The 22,311-nt window shown below is 34.0% G+C and overlaps 1 protein-coding gene across 9 annotated transcripts in view; it reads left to right on the top strand.

Moving 5' to 3' along the window:
• The window catches only part of TANC2 (tetratricopeptide repeat, ankyrin repeat and coiled-coil containing 2), a 358,600-nt gene that overhangs the window by 20,024 nt on the left and 316,265 nt on the right, over positions 1-22,311 (top strand). For 8 of the 9 annotated variants that reach the window (XM_027081266.1, XM_027081261.1, XM_027081262.1 and 5 more), the window contains one exon: positions 12,775-12,868. The exons of the other annotated variant lie outside the window; for it this stretch is intronic. In XM_027081266.1, the coding sequence (XP_026937067.1) occupies positions 12,802-12,868 (67 nt within the window). In that variant the 5' untranslated portion in view covers positions 12,775-12,801. Of the gene's footprint in view, positions 1-12,774; positions 12,869-22,311 lie in introns of those variants that run through there. 9 annotated transcript variants of the gene reach the window in all.

Below are 22,311 nucleotides of genomic sequence, written 5' to 3'. Positions count from 1 at the left end.
GTATTTCCTATGCCAAAATTTAATCATTTCCGTATTAATGGGTCCTCTCTTCCTCTCTACCTCCCTCATTCTGTGCCTTCTTTCATTCTCTTTTTTAAAAAAATTAAGAAGCTTTATATTTTAGAGCAGTTTTAGATTCACAGCAAAGTTAAGTAGAACGTACAGAGTTCTTATGTACCCCCTGTCCCCACAGATACACAACCTTCCCCACAGTCAGCATCCCACATTTCAGTGGGACATCTGTTAAAATTGACGAACCTACATTGACACATCATTATCACCCAAAGTCCATAGTTTACATTAGGGTTCGCTCTTGGTGGTATACATTCTGTGGGTTTTGACAAATGTATAATGACATATATCTACAATTGTAATATCATACAGAATATTTTTGCTGCCCTAAACATCCTCTGCTCTGCCTAATCATCACTCCCCCCAACCCTTAGCAGCCACTAATCCTTTTAGTATTCATAGTTTTGCCTTTTGTAGAATGTCACAAAGTTGGAATCTTACAGTCTTTTCAGATTGGTTTCTTTCACTTAATATGCATTTAAGTTTCCTCCATGGTTTTTCATGGCTTGATAGCTCATCTCTTTTTAGTGCTGAATAATATTCCATAATCTGGATACCACAGTTTATTTATCTACTCACCTGCTTAAGGACATCTTGGTTGCTTCCAAGTTTGGGCACTTATAAATAAAGCTGCTATACATACCCATGTCTTCCTTTATTTTTCATACACTGCTAGAGTGAGCATCCTTGTGTGGACATTACAGTGAGATGATTGAGAGTAAGATGGAGCCCATCATCAATTTCTCCCCTTACTTGAGAAATTAATTGCCCTACATTCCTTCCTGTGCCCTCAAATCTTGAATGAGATTGCATGATTTGATGCTATTCAGTGCAGTTCAGAATTTCTCAGAGAAATTACCATTGTTTATCTGTGGACAGAGCTCAGCTAATTTTGTTCAGTCCAAAGACTTCTCTGGATATAACTTGTTCAAAAAAGTTAAAGTATGAGCAGACATTTTATGATTATTGTATATTATACTGGATACTCTGGATTTTCCCTTAGTCCTTCCGTCTTTATATTGTCACCGTCTCTTATCTTTGATTAATTGTAGGTACTTCTGGAGTTATTTAATGGAATGTATCTGACACATCTAGCAATTTACCTCAGTCAACATTCAGTGGAAAGTCATTCTTTATAATATACTGGTCATTCAACGTGCCTTTCACAGATGGAAAAACATGCAATTTCCAGATAGTGGACAGATGATTCTTCATTCTTGTATTGATTTTGTCCTATCATTGTTTATCCTTTTTTTTTTTTTTAACGTAGAGTTTTAACCATTTTTCAAAAACCCCAGTTTATGCTGCTGGATTTATTTTTTTTTATTATTATTTTTTTTTGCGGTACGCGGGCCTCTCACTGTTGTGGCCTCTCCCGTTGCGGAGCACAGGCTCCGGACGCTCAGGCTCAGCGGCCATGGCTCACGGGCCCAGCCACTCCGCGGCATGTGGGATTCTCCTGGACCGGGGCACGAACCCGTGTCCCCTGCATCGGCAGGAGGACTCTCAACCACTGCACCACCAGGGAAGCCCTGGATTTATTTTTTAACTAATATTCTCATGGTTCACATTATTGCATTTGTCATTGGTTATTTACTTCTCCTGTTATAGTTATGTGCATACTTTTTTGAGATCTTCTTTTCTTCTCTATTTCTCTCTTAGATTATTTGTGAGTCCATTTTTTGGAACCCCCTCATGCCTTTAACAAATACTCACTAAATGCGTTTTATGTACCAGCTTCTGTGTCTGGTGCAAGGTTTTCAGTGGTAACCTCGCTTTTACAGTCTAGTGAGATAAACATATACTAAATAAACACTAAACAACTTTATAGTCATTAATTACATTCTTGTGCCATGTTTTCTTTAAGGTTTTCTGTATGAGGAGTATGCTATCTTTTAGATATTTTAAAATCAAGGATATGTACTTAAGTGCTTAGCATCTTCCATTAAAACCATGTATTATAAAATGATATTATCATATTTTCCAACATTTCCATCATATCTGCATCATTAAGCACTGCATCTTTCCCTGTAATGTTTAAAATTTTTCTTTGAAATGTTTAGTAAGCATGGGTGTGTGTGTGTGTTTTTTTCCCTTGCAAAACTTTCTCTGAAGGGAAGGGTAATGCTCAAAAATGAGTGGCATCTACTTTAAAGATCTATAGTTTACTTTTCACAGTTATACCAACAGATTTGTTTTCAAGGGGACTCTGATAAAGGCAGTATCCAAATATTGTGGAGAGAAGTCTAGAAGGAGATTTTGTTGGTTTTCTGGATAGGGAAAGGTGATAATTCATCATTTGGATCAGTATGTATTTTTGTTTTTGTAATTAAAATTCTACAGACAATATCTTAGTTTATTACTTTTCCTTGTTTTTTATTTTCTTACTGTTGAAAACATTTTCTTCAGATCCTGTAGAACTTTAACAGCATGTTAATAGTATAATTTATCTACTAGGTATAGTTCCAATGTCAAGCAACTTGTTTCTAGAATGAGAAAACAAAAAAAAGTAAGAATAAATCAATCTACCACAAAACCAGAAATAAGAATAAAAATGATACCAAACCACTGATAATGGAAGACAATTTAGGAGCACAGATTATTTTTTTTTGAAGCTGGCTAACAGAACGCAAAATGTCTGATATGGAAAAGTTAAAGGGAATTCTGCGATTATTTAGCCTGAATGGTGCAGAAGTGCTTAAGAGTTAATTTGATTACATTATTATTACATAAATGTTTAAATGAAGGGGATATTGTGCTCCTTTTTTGAATAACAGGATAAGAAAAGGGCTTTCTATGTGCAGGAGGGATGAACATTGAAAGTGAAAATTGATTATCCACTAATAAAATAGTGCAAGAAGGTATTGAGATAGGACATTGAATTTCCAGCCTTGGTGGACCATTAGGGCCAGAATAGTCAATACTTTTCCTGAATGGTTTAAGCCGTGTGTCACAAACATAGAAGCTTCGGGGTCATGTAGATAACGTAAGGTTTGAATCAGTTAAGTACAAGACACTTAGAAATGATTGGGGGTCTGTGAATGTTGTTCATTATTCTCCTGCCAGAGATTCACTTGCCAGGACTTTAGATTATTTCTCCTAGAGAGTTAACATTTAAAAAAATTTGGATCTGAAACTTGGAAAAGTAGGGTGAAATTTAGCCATATATTACTGTCATAAATCCAATTAGATCAAACTGTCATTTTCCACTTAGCTTCAGGTTTGTAGAGTTTCTGTATTAATATTTTATTACAATAAATTTTCTAGTGGTGGGTTAACTTGAATAAGAAAGTCATTTTATCAAAATGTAGCAATGAGATGGATAATTAGCCTTAAATAAGTATTTTATGTTTCATTTCATTCTTTATACATTTTAGTCAATTTTAATAAAATGTTTTAGGACTACCAAAGACCAAAAAAACCCCTCTATACTTCAAAAAGTGATTATCATTATAATTAATTTATTTCACCTGTCATCATTTTTACTTAAATTAACTGTAGAATATTATCTTGGCTTATTTTTAGATATAAAATTTTTATTCTTTTTTACTCCTAGTTTTAGTAAATTTTAAGCAATAATTCATTTTTCTTCTAATAAAAATCTGTGCCTATACTTTTTTTCCTTTTGAAACTTTGAAGAACTATACATATATAGCAGTAAGGTCTGAGTTAGGCAGAAGTTTGAAGTATGTCTAGAATTTTCTTGATTTTTCCTCAGATAAAAATTTGGACTTGACTAAAATTTCTGTACCCTTCTCTGACGCACAATCATTTTAGTCTTCATTATTCTAGTTAGTTCATAACCTGTTTTTGTCTGTTGAAGCTTACTTATATCTGTTTACCTCTTTACCAAGTTAATACTCTGATTAATCAAGTCTTTGCTCAATTATTCATTGATTTATTTACTAATTTAAGAAGTGTTGAGAACCTCCTATGAGCTAGGCATCGAGGATAAAAAGAGTAAGATCAGATTTCTCTACAAGAGATTCGATTTGGACAGTGATATACAAACTAAAGAAATTAATTGATTAATTTAGTAAATATTTATTTGGTACCTGCTGTTTACCAGGCATTATTCTCCAGTTATGGGCTTGCAGCAGTGAGTTAAATAAGCAGCTTTCATACCCTTGTGAAGCTTATATTCTAGTGGGGGAACTGACAGTAAAAAAAAACAGGTATATAATACATCATTTAGAGACCAGTATTTGAAGAAAAATAAAGAATAGAAAGAGATGGGTGAGGGCTTTGGAGCATAAATCACAGAGTTGCCCTCCTTGAATTAAAAGGAGCTGGTCTTTTGTACTCCTGCACTAATGAGTCATTGGTGGCTCTAGTCAGTCTAGAGCAGTTGTCTGGTGAAGGGGGACCAGCTCTCAGCCAATAGTAACACCTGGAGGGACGGATGCACTGATCCTGTAATGAGGATCTGGGTGGGACATCATAGTGTCCACTATAGCAGGATATCTTTTCTCCCCCCACCCCCAAATGAGTTTTGTCATAATTTTTCTTGATGCATTTGCAAAGACTAATGCCAACCTGTAGCAGTACTTTAAAAAAAAAAATTTACTAGAGTAAGGTAAAATAAGTATGTGGTAGTGCCACAAAAAGATAAATAAACGTATTTTAAAAACAAGAACCAAATGGAATACTGCTTCCGGGAGTTTTAATTTGGAAAGCTAGATTTAGAAATTTCATAGTTTCAGCTCTTTTAAATAGATTTATTAAGCGTTTCTTATTTAAGAAGAGACACTGAGGAGGAGGACAAAGAGCATGGGTTCAAATATGACCTTAAGCATTTATTAGCTGTATAACTGTGGACATGCTATTTTGCTTTTCTTTAATTCAGCTTCCTTTTCTTTAAAATGAAGCAAATACTACCTGTCTTAAGGAGGTTTTGATGAGGACTAAATGAAATCATATGTGTATAATATTTTACATAATATGTATTTTTCTCACTTGTACACACGCAGAGAATCTGATATATAAGAAAATAGTTGTTCATTCTCTTCTAAGAAAATATAAATTTAAGAATTCTAAAGTTTGCTATTTAAATTTCATGGTATGTTTTAAAGCATGAAATATATTTTTTATATATCCCTACATATAAAACAAATTTTTTAAGTCTTTCAAATATTAGTGAAGTAAGTACTTATCAAGCTTGGAACTTTTACTTCTCAGATAGTCTCTTAAAGTAAGATTAGGGGGCAGAAACCCTAAAAATGGCTCTCAAGTGCATATATAAAAGGAATATTTCATAAATGCTTGAAATATTTTTAGGATTCATCACCATATTTATCTTCACTGGAAAAAGAATAAGTTTATTTATTTTTTTTTGCGATACGCGGGCCTCTCACTGTTGTGGCCTCTCCCGTTGCGGAGCACAGGCTCAGGACACGCAGGCTCAGCGGCCATGGCTCACGGGCCCAGCCGCTCCGCGGCGTGTGGGATCTTCCCAGACCGGGGCACGAACCCATGTCCCCTGCATCGGCAGGCGGACTCTCAACCACTGCTCCACCAGGGAAGCCCAGAATAAGTTATTTTTTGATGTTCACCTTAAATCTTGTTTTATACCGTATCTAATGACCTTGCTAAATTCACTTATTAATTCTAATGGTTTATAAATTCTTTTAGGTTTTCTAAGTAATCATACTGTTTGTGAAAGTGGCATTTTTGTTCTCATTCTTTATACTTTCTATTTCATGTTCTTAGCTATTTGTACTGGCTAAGACCTTCAGGGCCATGTTAAGTGCAAGTAGTGATAATAGGTGGTCACATTCTTCAGTCTCGGGGAATGTTTGCAGTCATTCACCATTTAGTATGATGTTTGCTATAGGCTTTTTTTTTTTTTAAATAAATTTATTTATTTTTGGCTGTGTTGTGTCTTCATTGCTGCGCACGGGCTTTCTCTGGTTGCAGCGAGCGGGGGCTGCTCTCTGTTGCAGTGCGGTGGCTTCTTTTGTTGCGGAGCATGTGCTGTAGGTGCGCAGGCTTCAGTAGTTGGGGCTCGTGGGCTCAGTAGTTGGGGCTCACCGGGTCTAGAGCGCAGGCTCAGTAGTTGTGGTGCACGTGCTTAGCTGCTCTGTGGCATGTGGGGTCTTCCCGGACCAGGAATCGAACCTGCGTCCCCTGCATTGGCAGGCAGATTCTTAACCACTGCGTCACCAGGGAGTTCCTCTATAGGCTTTTTAAAAGATACACTTTATGATATTAAAGAGCTCCTCTTTTATTGTTTTGTGTAAGTTTTTAAAAAAATAATGAATGAATGTTGAATTTTATCAATTGGTTTTGTTTCATCTATAGATAATATGATTTATTTTGTTACATGGTAAATTATATTGATTTTCATGTGTTAAATCATTTTTCATTTCTGAATTAAACCACCACTTGGTCCTGATCTGTATATTGGTAGATTTGATTTTGCCAATATTTTGTTTATAATTTTTGTACTTGTGGCAAAAGAGGTCTGTAACATTTCTTTCCTGTAACAACCTTGTTGACTTTTGTTATCAAGCTTATGCTGTCTTTAGAAAACATGTTTGGAAATGCTTCCTATTCTTCTGCGGTCTGGAACAATTTGTGTAAGATTGATATTATTTTTTCCTTAAATTTTTGAAATCATCTGGGCCTAGAGTTTCTTTTGTGGCAGTGTGTTTTTACCTCATATAAAAAAATTCAAACATATAGATATTTAACATAATTTTACATTTAACACATGTATATCTACTACTTAGAATCTTGTGTTAGCATTTTGCTATAATTGCTTTATTACATGTGTGCCTTCACTTCCCTCTATCCATCCATCATTTTGTCTTATTTTTTTAATGCATTTCAAAGTAATTGGATATGTCAGTATGCTTTCCTCTAAATATTTAAGCATGAATATCATTAAGTAAAGTTGAATATTCTCTTACTTTTTTCTTCTGAAGTAAAATTTATATGCAATGTGATGCATAAATCTGGTGTGAACATTGGCTGAGTTTTGACAAATGTATGCATATGTGTATCCCAAGCTCCCTCAAGATACGGAATATTGCCATCATACTGGAAAATTTACTCATGCCTTTTCTCAGTTAATTCTCATATCTATTCCTAAGAGACAACAATTATTCTGATTTTTTTCTTACCATATATTAATGCATACATTTTATTAATTAATTTATTTTTGCTGTGTTGGGTCTTCGTTTCTGTGCGAGGGCTTTCTCTAGTTGTGGCAAGCGGGGGCCACTCTTCATCGCGGTGCGCGCGGGCCTCTCACTATCGCGGCCTCTGTTGTTGCAGAGCACAGGCTCAAGACGCGCAGGCTCAGTAGTCGTGGCTCACGGGCCTAGTTGCTCCGCGGCATGTGGGATCCTCCTAGACCAGGGCTCGAACCCATGTCCCCTGCATTAGCAGGCAGATTCTCAACCATTGCACCACCAGGGAAGCCCAACTGCATACATTTTAATGTAAGTTTCTTTCACTCAACATACTATATTTTGAGATTTATCTGTGTTGTTGAACATATTAATAGTTCATACCTTTTTATTGCTGAGTAGTATTCCACTGTAAGAAGATCCCACAGTTTATCCATCTTCCTGTTGATGGGCACCTGTGCTAGTTTTTGGCTGTTATGAATAAAGCTGCTATGAAAATTGTTGTACTAGTCTTTTTAAGTACATATGTTTTCATTTCTCCTGGGTAAATATGTAAGGGGTGGAGTCATATGTTAGGTATATGCTTAGTTTTATAATAAACTCTCCAAAGCAATTGTATCATTATACTCCTAAAACAATGTATTAAGAATTTCAGTTGCTCTCCATCCTGGTCAATATTTGATATTGTCAGGCTTTAAAAAATTAGCTCTTCTGGTGGGAATATAGAGGTAGCTCGTTGTAATTTGTATTTACCCAATGACAGAATGTTGAGCTCCTTTTATATGTGTGTTAAAAAAGAAGATATATCTTTTTTTTTAAAGTGTCTATTCAAATCTTTTACCCATTTAAAAATTGAATTGTCTCTTTATTATTGAGTTGTAGGTGTTTTTTATATATCTTGGATGTTTATTTGTGTTAGATATATGTTTTGTGCATAACTTCTCCCAGTTTGTGATTTGTCTATTCATTTACTTAATGTTATTTTTGATGAGCAGATGTTTTTTTACATTTTAATGAATTTTTATGGTTATTACTTGCTGTGTCTAAGAATCCTTTGCCTGCTCTAAATAATAAAGATATTCTCCTGTGTTTTCTTCTGAAAGCTTTATGAGTTTAGCATTTATGTGATGTTTGATGTTTGATTTACTTTGAATTAATTTTCATGTATAGTGTGAGACACAGATCAAGGTTAAGTTTTAAGAAATGGATATATATTTGTTCCACCACCATTTGTTGAAAAGACTTTCCTTTACCCGTTAATGACTTTGTTGAAAACAAATGACGGTATTAAGTATAGGTCTTTTTCTACACTAGCTATTCTGTTCCATTGATCTATTTGATGAATCTTACGACAGTACTGTACTGTCACAGTTACTGGAGCTTTATAGAGTAAGTCTTGATTTCAGGTCTTATAAGTGCTTTAGCTTTTTTTGGTAGTTTCCAAGATTGCTTTGGATGTTCTAGGCTCTTTGCAGTACCATATGCATTTTAGAATCAGCTTCTCAATTTACACACAAAAAAAATGCCTGCTGGAATTTGGTTGAGATTGTATTGTTTCTTTAGAGCAATATAGGGAGAATTGACAGTTTAACGATATTGAACCTTCCGATCTGTGAACATAGTATATAGGCATACCTTGTTTTACTATGCTTCACTTTACTGTGCCTTGCAGATATTGTGTTTTTTACATATTGAAGGTTTGTGGCAACCCTGAGTTGAGCAAGTCTATTGGCACCATTTTTCCAACAGTATTTGTTCACTTCATGTCTCTGACACAATTTGGTAGTTCTTGCAATATTTCAGACATTTTCATTTTTTATTATATTTGTTATGGTGATCTGTGATCAATGATCTTTTTTAAAATTGAGGTATGATTTATACAATATTATATTGGTTTCAGATATACAGCATAGTGATTCAATATTTTTACAGATTGTACTCCATTAAAAGTTACTACAAGAAATGACTGTAATTCCCTGTGCTATACAATATATCCTTGTTGCTTATCTATTTTATGCACAGTAGTTTGTATGTCTTAGTCCCATACCCCTAATTTGCCTGTCCCCTTTGGTAACCACTAGTTTATTTTCTGTATGTGATCAGTGATCTTTGATGTTATCACTATAACTTGCTGAAGGCTTGGGTGATGGTTAGCATTATTTTAAAATTAAGGTATATATAATGCATTGTTTTCTCAGACATAATGATATTGCATACTTAATAGACTACAGTATAGAGTAAATATAACTTTCATATGCACTGGGAAACCAAAAAATTCGTGTGACTCACTTTATTGTAGTATTTACTTTTTTGCAGTGGTCTGGAACCAAACCCACAATATCTCCGAGGTGTGCCTCTGTCTCTACTTATTTAGGTCTTCTTTAATTCTTTTTAAAGCAACCTTTTGTAGTTTTCAGTGTCTTTCGTTAAGAATTTTTGAGTCGATGTTCATGAGGTATGTAATCTGTAATTGTCTTTTCTTATAATCAGTTAGATTTTGTGATTAAGATCATGTTGCCCTCTTAAAATGTGTTGGGAAGTATTATTTTTATTTTCTTAAAGAATTTTTATAAGATTGGTGTTACTCTTAAATGTTTGCCAGACTTCACCAGTGAAATAGTCTGGCCCGGTACTTTTCTTTGTGGGAAAAGTTTTGATAAATTCAGTTTCTTTAATAGAGATAGAGCTAGTTGAGATTTTCTGCTCAACTTTGTGTTTCATTAAGTTGTATTTTTCAAAGAATTTGTTTCATGTAAAATGTTAAATTTGGTGTAAAGTTGTTCGTATATCTTCCTATTTAGAAAAAGACTTTAGTATCTGAAATGATGTCCCCTATTTCATTCCTGATATTGGTAATTTCCATCTGTTTTTCTTGATCAGCCCTGCTACTAGGTTTTTCAATTTTGCTGCTTTTCAGAAATCCAGTGTTTGACTTTGTTGATTTTATCCATTTTGGATTTGTTTTCTGCTTCACTCATTTTTACTCTTTACTGTTTCTTTCCATTTACTTCCTTTGGATTTGGTTTGCTGTTAGTTTTTGAACTTCTTGAGATAGAAGTTTAGCTATTGATTTTGACCCTTCTGTTCTAATACTGCATTTAAGGTATACATTTATTTATAAGCATTGCTTTAGTAACATCCCATATGTTTCCCTAAGTCATTTTTTCATTATCATTCATTGCAAATTTTTAAAAATTTCCATTGTGATTTATTTATGTTTTTTGACTCATGGGTTATTTAGAAGTGCATCACTTAATTTTCAAGCAGTAGGGGATTTTCTCAATTTTTAAAAATTATTCACTTGTAATAATTTGCGTTGTAGTCAGAGAACTAAAGAGTTCAGTGCTTTGAAATTTATTGAGACTTGCTTTATAACCCAGCATATGGTCCATTTTGGTATATGTTTTGTGTATAGTTTGTGTATTCTCTTTTTATTTGGAAGAGCGTACTATACATATACCTTGTAAGTCTAGTTGGTTAATTATGTAGTTCAAATCGTCTATCAATATATCTTAAGTGAATTTTTTGTCTGCTTGATCTTGTAGCTATTGACAAATGTGTGTTAGTCTCCCACGTGATTACGGATTTGTCTGTATCATCTGTTAGTCTTGGATATTTTTGCTTTATATATTTTTAAGCTTTGTTGTTGGGTCCATTGAGGTTTAGAATTAGGGTATCTTCTTGTTGGTATGACTTTTTAATTATTAAGAAATATCTTGCCTTGTCTACTTTGATATTGGCATAACTATGCTAGCTTCTTTTTAATTGATTTTTTTGTGGTATATCTTTTCTCATCATTTTATATTTACTCTTTCTGTGTCCATAAATAGTCTTTTAGTAGAGTATTTAACATAATAACAGATATAATTTAAGTTTAAAGCTACCAACATACTATTTATTTTATATTTTATCCGCAGGTACCGTGCTTTTTCTCTCACTTCTTACCTTCTTTGGTTCAGTCAGATATTTTAATCATTCTTTTTCTCACCTCAGTTAGCTTTTAATGGCTATCCTAGAAATTACTACATGAATTTTGAGTTGTTGCAGTCTAGTGTAAATTATTACTTCTGCCACTTCCTGCACAATGTAGACAGATATCTTGGACACTTTAACTTCGTTTACCCCACTCCTCACTTTTCTGTCATTGTCGTTATGCATTTAAAATCTCTATATATTTTAAACTTAACAAATTAGTAATGTTATATTTTTTTACAATTATAGTTCATTCATATTTGCCAATATACTTACTTTTCTATGGCTCTTCCTTTTTGCATTTCTGTTTTTTTCTAGTATTATTTTCCTTCTGTTGGAAGAACTCCCTTTTAGTATTTCTTTTACTGATACATTCCTTGTTTTTGTTCTGAAATCACCTTTATTTCATTTTCATTTTTCAAAACATTTAAAACTGTGAATAGATTTCTTGATTAGCACCTCTTTTCTTTCAAAAATTTTAAGCAGTCATTCCATTGTCTTGTGCCATTCAGCATTTCTATTCAAAGTTATCGCTCAGTCTGTTGATTGTTGCTTCTTTCAGTGTGTTTATTTTTTCCCTAGCTGCTTAAAGATGTGGCTTTATGTCTCATCAGTGTTAGGAAATTCTTGATTGTTGTCACTTCATATAACGTTTCTTTCTTATTTTTTCTTTCTTTTTTTCTGGGATTTCAATGATATGTATGTGAGAACCTTTCAAAGGATTCCATATGCCTCTCATACACTTCTGTAGTTTTCAACCTTTAATTTCTCTGTGCTTTGGTTTGGAGATTTTCTGTTAACCTCTGTTCTAATTCACATTTGCTCTGTTCAGTCTGCTGCAGGTGCCGAGTACTGACACTTGGGAAATTTTGCTGTGCGTAGCAAGGATATAGGAGCAGTAATTGGTCCTTGTGGGAGTACAGAGAGGGGCTTACTTACTTGTTTTTGGTTAGGACGTACTAGCATGTTTATGTTATGACTGGAATGATTCAGTAGAGAGAAAAAAATTAAAGCTGCGTGAGAGAGAAAAGGAAGATGACTTTTAGATAAAAGTTCTTGAGGTGAGAGAGGACATAATCCAAAGCAGTCAGCAGGATTTTCCTTTGATAGGAGCGGGACATAAAGAGGTTAGTAGTATATCTGTATACTGATGTACTCATGTATATTAGTAGTCTCATGAGATGGAATTCTGGCTTGACCAATGGGAAATAGGCATCCGTTCTTAAGTTCTGAACTCTTAAACTTTGGGTGTGTGTATTGAGCATATGGGACAATTGTCCAAGAAATGGAGAGCTTGGTGGAAGGGTAAACTGTATTTATAGCAACCTAATTGTTTTCTATTTCTGTGTACCCTCAGTGATGTCTACCTTTGTCTCTTAGGGTACTCAAAGTATTATAGTATATTTTTAAGAAACAACATAAATGTTTAATTAAATTAAATTATTTAAATAAATGTTTCTCTCATGTAGTTAAAATTTCTGTACTATATATTTAAACAGAGTAGTTAATTCCTTATAGCACATTTAAAATTAATTCTTAATAGTATTTTGAATAGAAAACCAAGTTTTCTAACGTTTTCCCACATTTTCTTTTACAGTTTTGTGAATACTAGAATAGCACAACCATGTTTCGGAATAGTCTCAAGATGCTTCTTACTGGAGGGAAATCAAGTCGTAAGAATAGATCAAGTGGTGAGTGACTCTGCTACATTTATTCTGTGTGATGTTTTAGAAAAGAAAGTTTTCTTAGGGATCTGAATTAGTGCTACAACACTTTATATATTTATTAAATAGCTTATTTAATTTAGAAAAAAAGAAAGTGTACATTCCTATAGGCTGTCAGACTCTTTATTAAGAGGAACACTTGATGAACACTCATCAGGAATAGTCAGGTAAAGGAAGAGTTAATGAAAGAAAAATATTTATTTCTGATATATGAGGGTATAATGCTTCTGTGAACTATGTATTAAAGACTTTCTAGACCTAAATTTACTTTTGAATTAACATGTAAAATTATTTCAGTCCTAGATACTCTTTGGGGAATGAGACTAAAAATAATAGAAACTGTCCTCAAAGGGTTATACAGAAAGTGAAATATAAGTTGAACATTTTTCTAGTCATTAAAATAAAGATTTTTTAAAAATAACAAGAGTGTAATTCTTAGGCTTTTAAGGTAAAAACAAACCAAAACTGTATAGATACTTTTTTGGGAGAAATGTTGAAGATTAATGTACTAAATGTATGTTTTCTGCAAATGGGTTGTTGGTATTTATCATATTCTTTTCTTTAATTGAAGTATAGTTGATTTACAATATTGTGTTAGTTTCAGGTGTGCATCATAGTGATTCAGTATTTTTTCAGGTTATATTCCATTATAGGTTATTATAAGATAATGGGTATAATCCCCTGGGCTATACAGTATGTCCTTGTTGCTATTATATCCTTTTAATCTTTTCAATTTCCTAATTTTTATGTATTTTACAAGTTTTCATAAGTAGTATGTTCATTATCATTCTCTTCAAATGTTTTTTAGCTCTCTTTGTGATTTCTTCTTGATCCATAGGTATTTAAAGTATAATTGTTAATTTCCAAACAGTTGATGATTTCCTGGTTATCTTATTATTAACTTACCTTATTTGTACTCTTATCAGAGAACCTATCCTGTATTTTATTCTTTTCATATTTATTGAGATTTCCCTTACAGCTCAGCATATGATCAATTTAGTCTAATGTTCTAGATGCACCAAATAATGTGGATTCTGCAGTTGTTGGGTGTAGTGTGGGTCAGTTTTTGTTAATGGTAGTCCTCAAACGTTTTATATTCTAACTTATTTTTTTTAAATTATTTACTGAGAAAGGTGTGATTAAATCTCACACTATGATTGTAGAATTGTCTGTATTTGAAAGATATCTTATTAGATGCATTGAAATTTAGACTTACTATATCTTCCTGGTGAATTAACTGTTTTACCATAACAAAATGTCCCTCTATATATATATATATTTTTTGGCGGTACGCAGGCCTCTCACTGTTGTGGCCTCTCCCATTGCGGAGCATAGGCTCTGGACACGCAGGCTCAGCGGCCATGGCTCATGGGCCCAGCTGCTCTGTGGCATGTGGGATCTTCCCAGACCGGCGCACGAACCCGTGTTCCCTGCATCGGCAGGCGGACTCTCAATCACTGCGCCACCAGGGAAGCCCTGGATTTTTAATAATGCCTTTTGTTTGAAAGTTGATTTTGTCTAATGTTAGTATAGCTGTACTAGCTTTCTTTTGATTAGTATTTATAAGGTATAATTTGTTCCATTCTTTTATTTTCAACATATATATATGTTTATACTGTTAATAGCACATAGTTGAATTTTCCTTTTTTATTCATTCAGACAAGTTTTTCTCTTAAGGGAGATGTTGGTTCGTCTATAGTAATTCAACCAGTGATATATTTGGGTTTAAATATAACATATTGCTGTGTGTTTTGTGCTTGTCCTGACTGTTCTGTGCTTTTTCTCTCTCCTGTATTGCTTTATTTTGGATTGATCAAAAGATTTTTTATATTCCATATCTCTCCTTATTGACTTGGAGATTATATACTCTTATAATTCATTCAGTGGTTAGCTTAAAGATTAAAACATCAATCAAAGTTTGGTATCAATTTGTACTTTTACCCACTTCCTGGACAATGGAAGAGCCTTAGAATCTTTTCACCTATATTTATTTAAATGCCACAAGACATTATTATTGTTTTATGTAGTCACTGTTGTTTGGGTTTATTCATGTATTTGACATTTTTATTGATATTTGTTCCCTCCTGCTTCCTTCACTTTCTAGATGGGATCACCAAATTTCTTTTTGTTTGTAGAACACCCTTTAAAATTTCCTTTAGTTGGGATCTTGATGTGGTGATTTTACTTTGCGTTTAGTTATCTGAAAGTGTCTTTATTTTGCCTTTATTTTTTGTAGGATGTTTTTGCTGGGAGTGGAATTATAGGTTGGCAGTTATTTTCTTTCAGCACTTTGAAATATTGTTCATTGTCTTCTGGCTTCTTGAATTATTTCTGGTGAAAAGTCAACTGTCTAATTGCTCCCTCTTTAAAGGCAATCTGATGTTTTTCTTTTTTGTTTTTAGTTTTCTACATTTACATTGATGTGCCTAGGAGTGGTTTTCTTTTTAAACTGTCTTTGTTTCTCTTCTATTTATTTATGTTTGTAGGGTTTTTTGAATCTGTGGCTTGATGAGTTTCATCAGTTTTGGAAAGCTATTACTCATTATCTCTTCAAATTTTATTTTTTTCCCCTTTTTCTCTTTCTCCTTTCTTTCTAGGACTCCAGTTATGCATTTGATAGACTACATGCATGTCATCTATGTCTCTTACACTCTCTTTCTATCCTTTTGTCTCTATATACTTTATGCTGGATATTTTCTTTTTATCTATCTTATAGTTCACTGATTCACTTTCCATTGGTATATAATCTGTTCTTAACCACATTCAGTTCTTAATTTTAGTTTTTGTATATTTCAGTTCTAGAACTTCCATTTGCTTTTTAAATTTTTTTTTAATTTGGAAATAACTTTTTTTAATTAATTTTTTTTGGCTACGCCGTGTGGCTTGTGGGATCCTTGTTCCCCGAACAGGGATTGAACCCAGGCCCTTGGCAGTGAAAGCACAGAGTGCTAACCACTGGACCTCCAGGGAATTCCCAAAATTTGGAAATAATTTTGAGCTTACTGAAAGGTTGCAGCAGTAGTACAAAGAACTCCATATACCCTTGCACAGATTCATGAACTTTTCACCGCACTTGTTTCATCATTCTCTCTCTATAAGTACACATGCACAGTGTCTCCATTTCTCCCCTACTTCACCCTTTCTCTCTCACTCACTCTTTTTTAAATCACTTGAGGGTGGGTTAAATACATCATGCCCCTTTACTCCTAAAAATTTCAACGGGTATTTCTTAAGGAAATTCTTTTTTATACCACAGTCCAGTTATCAACCTCAGGCAGTTTAAGATTGATATAATACTTTTATCCAATCTACCATCTATTCTCCAAATTTTGTCAGTTTACCTAGTAACTTTTAAAAAAAGAATTTTCCCTCTTCCTTTCCAAGATCCAGTCTAGAATAAGGTATTATATTACTTGTTATGTCTTTTTACTCTCATTTAATTCAAAACAGTTTCTCAGCCTTTCTTGACTTGCTTGATGAATAACTAGAATGCTCCTAATTTTATATTTGTTCTGATTTTTTTTAATGATTAGATTCAGGGTATGTTTCTGTGGTCTGAATGTTACATATGTTCTTTTCTTTTTGGGTTATCACAGCTGGAGGCACATAATGTCCATCTGTCACTCATTAGTGATTTTGATGACCAAATCAGTGTACTGTCCAGTTTCTCTGCTATGTAGATACTAATTTTCCCCTTTCAACTTAAAAACAGTCTGCAGGTAGACACCATTAGGTTTTTATTTTTTTCTGTTCTTTGTCAGTACTATTCTCAATCTTGTCTCTTATCTTTTATAAATATAGACCTACTATATTTATATCTATATTTTTTTGTCTAACTCTAAATGTGTCTGTTTCATTGATTTTTACTAATATAATTTTATTTCCTCCTATTCCTCTTTTTTTTTTTCCATGAACTTTTCATTTTGGGTTAATTTTAGTTTTACAGAAAAGTTGCAAAGATAGTACAGAGAATTCCTGTATATCCTTTACCTAATTTTCCCAACTGTTACATCTTATATTACCATGGTGCATTTGTCAAAACTAAGAAACCAACATTGGTATATTGCTGTTAATTAAACTCCACACTTTTATTTGGATTTCATTAGCTTTTTCATTAAACTCCTCATTGTGTTCCAGAATTGAATCCAGAGAACTACATTACATTTAGGTATTGCATCTCCCCAGACATTAACTGGATTTAGCAGAAGACAAATAATAGTTGATGTCACCCCACTGGTCACTTTTTGAAAGACACACACACACAGTAACTCATACATGTCAGAGATCCAAGCTGCCTCCACATTTGTCACTTAAAGAAATGGTTTATCCAAAATTTATTTTCTGGTCAAGAACTATGATTTCCTTAGACACCTACAGTTGTTTACTTTTGACACCAGGAGTAGGATTTTCTGTCACTTCACAACAACTAATCCATATAAAATAACTAGTAGAAAACAGTAAAGCCATATTAAGATGCAGATGCTGGGTAGACTTTTTGCCCTGAGTACCAGGTGTGATTTATTTCCACATACTACCCTTATTAGAGGTAGGCACCAAATTTGTGCTTTAGCAAAATTACAAATTATTGTATCCTAGACTTCTGAGTAACTACTGCTTTAGTAGCAATCATATTATTAAATCCATATATGTCAAGGTTCTACTGTATTATTAAAGCTTATTATTTTGATTTACTAGGTATTTAATTATGTCAGTAATGATTTCGGGGGGTCTTATTCTAGTGTTTATTCTTCTCCATGGCTTTTCATGTAAAATGTTTATAATTTAGAGTAGTTGTAAGTTAGAGTAGTTATAAAAATAGTGATTTGTATTCTATATGGCAAGAATTTATAGAGAAGCAGTATATTTTTTCAAATGTTCTCTAGGACAAGAATTCCAAAGCAAGAATAAATTTGATATTAAAAGAAAGAGTGTGTTTATGGGATGATATCATTAATGTTTTCATCATTACAGTTTTTTTCTTTAATCATTAATGAATAATTGGGTGGGTACTTTATTCTTTATATTAACTTTTGGCCCATGGCTTATTTTTAAAATTAGTAAGGTAAGTTTTCTCATGGCATAATCATTTGTTTTGTTTTGTTTTAGGGAACCAATTTAGTTTTTAGTTTGAAAAGCACTTGTAATAAAGGATATTGACTGTTCTAATTTGTCCTTTAAATAGTTGATCTCAACTCTTGTGTGGGGCACTACATAAATATTTAACAGAAATAGATTTTATATCAAGTAATAACAAATGAATTTTCTCAGGCAAAGTTTTCCCTCTAAGGATATGTGAATATCAGCTTTGAATTTTATAGCTTAATTCAGTTTTATGATGTGAAAATTGTTTCTGAGGTACGTAGGACTTGGAACTCTTGCTTTGTGAAAAGACAACTGTGTGGCTCTTTTGAATTATGAGTTATAAAGAAATCATGTGTGTTTTTATGTTTCCTAAAAATTAAATGTTTATTTATATTTTTCTTAACTGTTGTTTTTATTATTTAAAATCATGCAAGTAATTAGTAAAAGTTCCAATATGTTTCTTTGATATAACTAATGCCACTATTTGGTATCATTGTATCATTGTTTTGGTAAACCATCATTCAAGTATGAGGGGGGCAAAATACTGTCAATTTCAGATATTCAGGAACTCAGGAAGTATAGTACCCTTAATATAACGCAGCCATTGGGAGAAAAAAAATATCTTGAGGCTGTCTTCTACCAAAATAAAAAATAAATGTGAGGAAAGAAGGAGATGCAGAAAGAAAAGTGAGCAAAGTAAGTAAAACTTATAGTTAAATATAAATAATTCCTGATTGTGTACCACAACAGGAGAATTTGTTCCAGGAATGCAAAGACGTTTCTATATCAGAAAATCAATGTAAGTTTTTTACTTAGAAAAAAAATTTAAAACCACATTATCATATCATTATATTCTGAAAAAGCATTTTATATATCTGAGCAGCCATTAAAAGCATTAAAATAGAAAAAGGATACTTTAAATGTAATAAAGAGTATTCACCAAATCCAACAGCCAGCATCATTCTAAACAAAGAAATGGATCAGCCATTCTCATTAAAACAGAAACATGATAGAGATTTCTCCTGTTACCACTCTTTTTCAAAATTGTTTGGAAGGTTCTAGTATACAATAAAGACAAGAAAATAAAGTGACTAATATAAATATTGGAAAAGACAAGACAGTGTCATTTTTATTTTTAAGCTAGGTAAAAACCCCAGAGAATCCAGTAAATATTTACTAGAAATAATAATGTAATTTGGCAAGGTGGTTAGCACTTTTATCCCTACCAATATTTCCTGATTAGAAATGTAAATGAGAAAAAAATTACATTCACAATGATAACAGCCATTAAATTCTCAGGAATAGATTTGACAAGAAACCTTATTGAAGTGTGTAAGACTTGGACAAATGGAAAAACATATCGTGCTTCTGGATTTACACATAAATTTGTTTCTTCCATTCAGGAAACAGCAGGTTCATTTTCAGTTGGGTAAAATAACTTTAAAATTCTGTGGAAGGGCTTCCCTGGTGGCGCAGTGGTTGAGTCCGCCTGCCGATGCAGGGGACAAGGGTTCGTGCCCCGGTCCGGGAAGATCCCACACGCCGCAGAGCAGCTAGGCCTGTGAGCCATGGCCGCTGAGCCTGCGCATCCGGAGCCTGTGCTCCGCAACGGGAGAGGCCACAACAGTGAGAGGCCCGCGTACCGCAAAAAAAAAAACACAAAAACAATTCTATGGAAGAATAAATGAAAATAAGTATGAAAAGGAATAATTGATTTTGGTCAGGGTATGACTTAACAAGATATTAAAACTAGCTATAAATACTTGGTTACATAGGCACATAGGCTAGACATATGTCTAGGAAAGAGAGCAAAGAAAACCATGGCATTACTGAGGCAAGAGCATTATTGCCACTTCATTTTGTGGCGCTGTCCAGCACATTGTAGGACACAAATGCCATTATGACCAAAAGATACATTCTAAATTTGAGAACAGCCAGAGGTTGCCTTTGATTTAGACTTAAACTAGGGATAGAATGGAGGTGTTAGAGCTTATGTTTTCTGGCATCATTGTATTACCTTTAATGCTTGGGGCACTGATTCTTCTGTGATGTTTTGTGACTTGTTCATGGTGGATCATTTCCGATGTGTTTTCTAAGTTTGTTTGTAAGCTCATCTCAGGCAGGAATTGTTTTCTGTGAGGATCCTGTGCTGTTAGTTATTGTAATGGTCTCTTGCTAGGCACTGCACTGGTATCATAGGCCACGGACTGATTTTTTTTAAGTTTTTTATTGTGGTAAATATATATAACATAAAGTTCACTATTTTAACCTTTTTTTGTGTGTGTGCGGTATGCGGGCCTCTCACCGTTGCGGCCTCTCCCGCCGCGGAGCACAGGCTCCGGACGCGCAGGCTCAGCGGCCATGGCCCACGGGCCCAGCCGCCCCGCAGCACGTGGGATCCTCCCGGACCGGGGCATGATCCCGTGTCCCCTGCATCAGCAGGCGGACTCCCAACCGCTGCGCCACCAGGGAAGCTCTATTTTAACCATTTTTAATTGTACAATTTATTGGCATTAATTACATTCACCATGTTATGTAACCACCACCACTATTTCCCCAAATTTTTCATTACCCCAAGCACGAACTCTGTACCCATTAGGCAGTAACTCCCCATTTCCTCTTCCCAGCCCCAATAACCTCGAATCTTTCTGTCTCTGTGAATTTGCCTTTTCTAGATATTTCACGTAAGTGTAATCATACTATTTTGTCCTTTTGTATGTAGCTTATTTCACCTAGCATAATGTTTTCAAGGTTCATTCCTGTTGTAGCATGTATCAGAAGTTCATTCCTTTTTATGACTGAATACTATTCCTTTGTATGTGTATGCCACATTTTGTTTATCCGTTCATCTGTTGATAGACACTGGGTTATTTCCATTGGAATAATGCTGCTCTGAGCATTGTCATACAAGTATCTGTTTGAGTCTCTGTTTTCAGTTTTTGGGGGGAATATATCTAGGAGTGGAATTGCTGGTCATATGGGGAAATGTACAGGGTTTTGTGTGAAGATGTGCTTTCATTTCTTTGGGGTAAATGTCCAGGGGTACAGTTGCCAGGACATACTTTAGTTGCACGTTTAGTTTTTAAAGAAAGTGCCATCTCTTTCAGAGTGCCTGTACCATTTTACATTCACACCAGCAGTGTGTAAGTAATCCAGTTTCTCCTCATCCTTGCCAGCATTTGGTGTTGTCACTATTTTAATTTTAATTATTTTGATAAGTGTGTATTGGTACCTCATTGTGGTTTAATTTTCATTTCCCTAGTGGCTAAATGATACTGATCATCTTTTCATGTGCTTATTTGCCTTCTGTATGTCTTCTTTGGTGAAACATCTCTTCATGTCTTTTGGCTGTCTTCTAACTGGGCTGTGTGTGTGTTTGCGTGTGTGTGTGTGTGTGTGTGTGTGTGTGTGTATTAAGTTTTGAGAGCTCTTTATATATTCTAGCCTTTGTCAGATATGTTGTTTGCCAGTATTTTCTCCCAGCCTGTTGATTGTCTTTCTATCCCCTTAGCAGGGTCTTTTGTAAAGTTTTTAATATTTATGAAGTCCAGTTTATTGTTTTACTTTTATAGATCATGATTTCATTTCTGTCAACAGATGTTTATTCATTAATCACTAAGTACTGGGTAGTGTACTGGTTGCTTGATATTTGAGTTTGAGTTAATTTCTCTTTAACCACTTCATGAGCAAAAATCAGTCCGTCTGTGAAAATAGGGCACTTTGTTAGAAGCATTTGTTATTGGCGTTCCCTCCGCCCTCCTCACCACCACCAACTGGGCATTGAAATTAATTAAAATCTTCATTGCTGTCTGAATAGTGAATGTTCATAATAAAATGTTCAAAGAAATATGTACCATAGCATTCATGTAAATATATTTTGCTATAAAAATATCTTTTTCCTTCCAGGGACATTAAGTTTTATTTCATTAGTAAACCATGAAATTACAGCATAAGCTTTTCAAGGGTTTTTACCTTTTCTGTACCCTGTTCTAACAAATTTGGTTAGAAAACATACTCCTGTTTAATATGAGGAAAGGATTTTACTTATTTAATTATAGAGCTATAGCATCTTCTGTAATAAAACCCAAACCTGTCATTATTGACTGCTGTTTCCCTTTCTGTTCTCTGCCCATCTATTTGCCCAATTTGTGTTTGTCAGTTGAGGTATTTACTCTTTATGAAATTCGTTTGTCCTTGCCAATTAAGATAGGCTGTCATAGAACTTGAGGGGAAAAGTCATTAGAGGAAGTGACAGAGTGTGGCTGTGTTAAAAAGAGGAAGGATTCTTATTCGGTGGTGGGCTATGAAAATGAACATGACTGGAGAGT

Source organism: Aethalodelphis obliquidens, unplaced genomic scaffold, assembly GCF_003676395.1.
Source record: "Aethalodelphis obliquidens isolate GAN/ISIS:26980383/991018 unplaced genomic scaffold, ASM367639v1 scaffold44, whole genome shotgun sequence".
NCBI lineage: Eukaryota > Metazoa > Chordata > Mammalia > Artiodactyla > Delphinidae > Aethalodelphis > Aethalodelphis obliquidens.
This window is presented reverse-complemented; position numbering and strand designations above follow the sequence as displayed.